Source organism: Marmota monax, unplaced genomic scaffold, assembly GCF_021218885.2.
Source record: "Marmota monax isolate L192 unplaced genomic scaffold, Marmota_monax_Labrador192_F-V1.1 WCK01_AAM20220418_F8-fsc00004, whole genome shotgun sequence".
Taxonomy (NCBI): domain Eukaryota; kingdom Metazoa; phylum Chordata; class Mammalia; order Rodentia; family Sciuridae; genus Marmota; species Marmota monax.
In genome coordinates, this window is record NW_026692881.1 from 12380356 (window position 1) to 12386355 (window position 6000).

The window sequence follows — 6000 nt, forward strand, 5'->3', positions numbered from 1 at the left end:
AAAAGTTTTATTGCTTTGCTAGCAAAGGAGAAACACAGAGGACTCCGGTCCCAGAGTCTGTGATTCTGCCTGTTAGCAGGAACAGGGAGCAGAACTTTTTAAAGAAGTGATTCAAAGGCTACTCTTCATCTGTTCTCTGTTGAAGCTGTAATTCATTTGTTAATTTGGGATACAGTCATTTCTGAGATCTTCTGGTACCATGCCCAAAGTCTGGGTTACTTCATTCCTATAGTGGGTATGGTACTCAAGGACATATCAATCTACACGGGATGGGGAAGAAAGGTAATCCCATTTCTCCTGAGATTAGAGTGGGGCAGGGAGAGAGGAAAAGAAAGAAACATATCCATTTAAAAAATAAGTTGCAATGGCAGAGCAGCAAGAGCTACATTCAAAGCATAAAGTGACCATAAAGCAAAGTTTCCTCTGATTAAATCAGTAACAAAGTCAATTGAAATTAAAACAACAACAACAAAAACAATACAAACTTGTATGAAAAGCACTTGGACCACCATACCCCCACATACTCATCAGTGATACATACGAGATCTGGAAACAGCTGTGGACTTGACCCAGGGCAGGAGATGGTTGAAGGACTGGGACCCAGAGCGGTAAACTTGACTCAACATGCTGAGAGATGGTCTGAGAGATGAAGTATCTGTAGAATGTAATTTTTAAAAAGGTAATCATGAAAAATACTAGACAATTCATTTTATTTTCCTCCATTTTCCCATATTCTTCGAGTAAAAATTTGACCCTTATGTTCTAAACTCCTCTGCATTAGAGTAACTCCTATCTCTTCTGTATTAGAGAAAAGAAAAGAAAGAAGAGACAAATGGCTCCCTCCCAAGCCCTAGCCCTTCTTTTTCCAGTGCCATCTTAGTTTTCATAGAAGCAAACAGCAATTTATGGCTATGAATATTTTGAGTGATGAAAAAGCTTTAAGGTACATGTTTACATATTGATACTAGATCTTCATTACAATCCTTACACTGTTGGGGGGGGGGTCTCCAATAGATGAACAAATCCAGCATCAGACCTCTCCTGCTATCACCTCCCAACCAAAGATGGAAATTCACATATTTGAAATGTCAGCTTAATTCTTGTCCTCCACAAAAGATATGAAAGGCCAGAGGCTGCAGCCACATTTTTCTTCCTGTTTCCCACAGGAATCTAAAGCAACACTGCATCCCTGGAAGGGAATGGGGGAGCAATGCTTACAACTGGCTAACATTTCAAATGACTGAGCATATCTCATGAGGATGAATGAGTACATGACTAGAAATTTCAGCATGGAGGACAGGGTGGTTATGGGCATTTTCCCACCCTGGTCAAACTTGGAGGCTTCAAACAGTTTAATTCTAAAAACAAAACAAAAGCAACAGCAACAACAAAAACAAACAGGGAACTCCTTCCTACATGCACAAGGTAAAGAAGCCATTCATTATCGCAGCAGCACTTGTTATGTTATGGGGACACTGCTGTTTTCATAAGATAAGAAAACCCTTTCTTTGCTGGTAGGCTCCCCTTTAACTTGTTCTCTATAGACTGGGAGGTGTATTCCAAATAAATGTGCCTCAGAAAACCAGAAGTTAGTCTCATAGTGAAAAAAAATAAGGAATGGCACACATTGCTCTACAATTTATACTGTACAAAGGCACAGAAGTGGGCGAGAGATGTGCAGGACACATCTGCTATAAAACACATGGCATCTGATAGGCAACTGAAAATGTCAAGTGATCTCTATTGACTTCTGGTTTCTACAAAATCCTTAAGTATGATATGAACCCATGATCTATTTGCCTCTATATAAATTCCTTCAATAATATTTACTAAATAAATATTTATGTGTGAATTCTCCAAAATACTTATGAAGAGCCAAAGGGTAAAAAAAAAAAAAAAAAATTCAATGGTGACACTAAATTCCAGGTCTACCTCTTCATGAAAACTTCCCCAGCAACTCTAGCCTTCCATGTTGGATTTAATCCTCCAGATTGGCTTTTCCCAATTCACCACTGACAGCCAGGTAAACAGGACAGGGAACATGCACTTTGAAGGTGAACAGATTTGGGCTCAAGCTCTGTGCTTGCAAGCTGGTGCATTCTGAAGGGTACTTAATCTTAAGCTTCAATTTCTTTGTTGCTAAATGAGGGACAGTAATAGTTACAATGAGATAATGCATGGAAAGTACTTGATCATAACAGATGACCAATACATATCAGTCTTCCTCCTCCTGTCTTTTAGGCACTAACATGTCTCTCAAACTTTTCTTCTTTTATTTTCTTCAGGACCTATCACAGGCACAAAGAAGTCAATTATCACTGATGGATATGATACACACATATTTGCAGACTGTTTACCCTTCTTTTATCAAAGGTACCTGCAATCTCTGAAAGGTCCATTAATTTACCTGTTGAGGACTGACCTAGCAACCAGGCCACCTGGCCTGTTCCCCTGTACCACTTGTCTCCTACTGAGTTCCCTGATTGCAATGGACTGTTCATCCTGCTAGAATTTATCACTCCCCAAAAAGCAGAAAGCTGATCCTTGGGAGCAAAGGAAGGGTGTGTGTGTGTGCGTGTGTGTGTGTGTCCGACTGTGCACACTGTGTCTAGACTCAATGTCGTCAGGTGCAAAAGTTTCCACGTTTTGCCTCTGGACATTTCTCAAGAACCTCTCTACATATTCTAAACAGAAAGCCCTTATCTTACTGATGTAGACAGAAAACTGAACTTCAGTCCCAACAAACTTCACCCAAGCAACACATGCTCAGTACATGGCTCACCCCTACACAAAGACAAAGGCCCAAAGATAAATCTCACCACCTCAGAGGGCAGAAGATAATGACAGGGGAAGAGGTAAGGTACGTGGGGTGGGGGTGGGGAATTCAGGTGTGACCTAATGTGCTAGAAAGAAAAATCAAACACCATATGGCATATTGCAAAAGGCTCTTTTGAGCTAATCCCAGGCTCCAGAGACGTTCCCGAATGCCCAGGTGGGCCCACTGCGAACTGCAGACACAGGCCCCTGCCTGTTACAAACCTATTACACCACAATCGTCAGCCAGGTGCAGTGGAAACTGCTTCCGAACTCTGGGGCTGAGAAGGGGCTTGCAGATTCTTCTAGCCCATTACTCGTGCGATTGCCCGGAGGTTGGGGGGGGCCCAGAGCCATCAGTAAACCTCAGGTCGCCGCCCCCCAGCATATGGACGCGTGCGCGAGCCCTGCAGCGCGCTCAGGGCGGCCCAGCTACCCCACTCTCTCTCAGTCTGCGCCCGCCTGCACCGGCCCGCCGACCCCTGCCAGGCCTGGCCCCCGTCCCCACCAGGCCAGCGGCCACATCCCCGCTGGGTGGCCCGCACACTCCTCCCGCCTTGGCCCGGCGCTCACCCGCCTCCGCAGAGACCACGGTGCCTGCAGTCCCCGCAGGACAATGCTTACCTGCTTGGCCAAAGCCGCCAGGCCCGCACTCCCCTGGGTCTGATGCAGCCCCACGCTCCTACTCCTTTTTCTTCCGTCTGCGCCCCGCACGATAAAGTTACGTCAGCAGGTCAGCAGCGTTGGAGTAAACCCGGGCCGTGGGGCCTCCGCTATTGACGTAGGGTGACAGGCCACCCCGGAGCTGCGCTGCGGTAACTGCGCAGGCGCCTTCCGAGAATCCGGCAGGCGCTTCACGTGGCGGATCCCGCCCCCGACCCAGCCTCAGGCCCAGGCAGACCCGGGCGGTGGTGGGCGGGGCTCCGGGCGCCGGAAAACCTCCACGTCCTCCGAGAGGGATGGGTCCCCCACCTGTCAAGAGCAGCCCCAGCCAGCCCTTCCAGAGGTAGCAAAGGTGCTTAGCATCCTCAGCTGCTGTCAGTGTTGATCATTTATATCCCACCCTTACCTCGGAAATAGTTCGGATTAATTTACAGAGGAGGGCATACAAAGTTTGGCTGTTTAAATGGGTAAATTTTGGCACTACAATTAAACGATTATCCACCTGAGTATCTGGACGTTTTCCTATTAATGTCAACCTAACTCTTTCAGCAAAGGTAAAGGTAAGAATATTGCCTTTTAAAATAGAGTAATCTCTGATGATCGGAATCATTCCAAAGATGAATACAAACCTTAGAGTAGAGGGTTTCTCTCCTCTTTGCCTACCTTCTGTGTGTTTTCTTCAGAGAACATCCCTGCATAGTTGAGGGTGCCGAGTTTTTCATTGGAGGTTGATGCCTTGTGTTTTTATAGTCCTGACAATAAGACTGAGTCTATTTACATCTTTTTTTCATTCATTAAACATTGGCTACTTCTGTCACCTCAATTCAATTCCTCAAATTTCATATGTTGGAAATTTAATCCTCCATGCGGCAGTATTGGGAAGTGAAACCTAATGAAAGGTCTTAGGTTAGAAGGGGATCTGAACTCATAAATTGGTTAAAGGCATTATAGGTAAGTTTTGCAGGAGTGAGTTTGCCCTCTTCTGATCTTCAACCATGTTATGACACCCTGGCTTGTCTTTCTGCATTCGGTCATGTGAGGACAAATAAGAAGTTCTTCACCAGATGTCAGGGCTTTGACTTTGGACTTTCTTGCCTCTAGAGCTGTGAGAATAAGTTTCCATTTTACAAAATAAAATTCCCAGTCTTTGACATTCTTTTAAAGCTGCACAAAATGGACTGACAACTACTTTATTTGCCAGGCATTCCCCTGGGTGTTGAGGAAAACATTGTCCCCTACCTTAGATGGGTTCACTTGTCTTATGGGAGAGACAAATGTATGAGCAAATCATTACAACACAATGTGATGAACACTAGAGAAGTGGATGCCCAGAGATTCAGGTATAGCTTTTAAAAGATTTGTCATTTGAACTGTGCTTTGAAGGACAAGAAGTAAATAGTTCACCCAGAGAGAAAAGGGGAACATGAACATAAGAAGAGGGAATGGAATATGCAGGAGCGCTCTTTGAAAAGAGGCTGCCTGTGGGATGGGACAGAAGAGGCCTGGCAGGGAGCCCACCTTGCAAATGGGTTTTCTGAGCCAAGTTAAAGATTCTGAAATTTTTTGATCCTCAAAGACAGAGTACCAAAACTTTCAAAGTCGTGGAATGATATGATAAGATTTTCGTGTCAGAAATCAGTAAAAGGGTGGAAGCTAGGAGGTTGGTTAACCTATTGATAAGGCCCAGGGAAGAAATGATGGCTGGACAAAAGGCCCCAGTCAGTGGGTATGGGAGCAAGAAAGAGGAAGAACTGACAACACTTACTACTTGAAGGGGGAGAGTGAGCAGAGGAGTACTTGGGAAGCTGATGATGCTGTGATGAAATGAGTCAGAAAATAGATGAAGGAAGCATTTCTTTGGGGTAAGGGGTTGGCACAGTCAGGGCCCCCCCACCAAGAATAGGAGCCCTTAGGAGTTAGAGATGAACACCTTTCAGGAAAAATATGACAGTCTAGCTAGCTCTCAGTCTTCCTGGATTAACAGCCATATCAGAAAATTAGGAGTTAAAAGATGAGCCAGTCTTCAAGACTATACGGGTGAGATTACATGCCAGGAGGTGGGAAGCTGGAAAGCCAGCTCCATTTCTGAGACTATGGTCTGCAGAAATGCCAGCTAATGCCAGACAAAGTGTGCTATTCTGAAAATATTAATGTCAGAGAGTTTACCAGATGATAAGGGGCAACTTGTTAAATGCATGCATAGAGTAGTCACCAAGTAATCATAGTTACCTTTACATTATTAACACACTAAAACACACATCACTAGGTAGAGAATTGAGATGGTAATGAGGGCTGGGCATGGTGGCACATGTCTGTAATCCCAGCTCTGAAGGCTGAGGTGGGAGGATCCCAAGTTCAAAGCCAGCCTCAGTAACGGCAAGGCACTGGGCAACTCAGTGAGACCCCGGCTCTAAATAAAATATAAAATAGGTCTGGGGATGTGGCTCAGTATTTCCATGCCCCTGAGTTCAATCCCTGGTATCAAAAAAACCAACCAACCAAACAAAAAACCCCATCGTAATG

At 44.9% G+C, this 6000-nt stretch overlaps 1 protein-coding gene across 5 annotated transcripts in view; it reads right to left on the reverse strand.

Moving 5' to 3' along the window:
• Aldh18a1 (aldehyde dehydrogenase 18 family member A1) overlaps positions 1–3620 on the reverse strand; it is a 40691-nt gene extending 37071 nt beyond the window's left edge. For 3 of the 5 annotated variants that reach the window (XM_058581157.1, XM_058581156.1, XM_058581155.1), the window contains exons 1-2: positions 3439–3620; positions 542–655 (exon numbers count right to left, since the gene is read on the reverse strand). In XM_058581157.1, coding sequence (XP_058437140.1) covers positions 542–626 — 85 coding nt within the window. In that variant the 5' untranslated portion in view covers positions 627–655; positions 3439–3620. The remainder of the gene's footprint in view (positions 1–541; positions 656–3438) is intronic. The other 2 variants (XM_046450080.2, XM_046450079.2) reach the window with 1 other exon arrangement.
• Positions 3621–6000: the final 2380 nt, after the last annotated feature.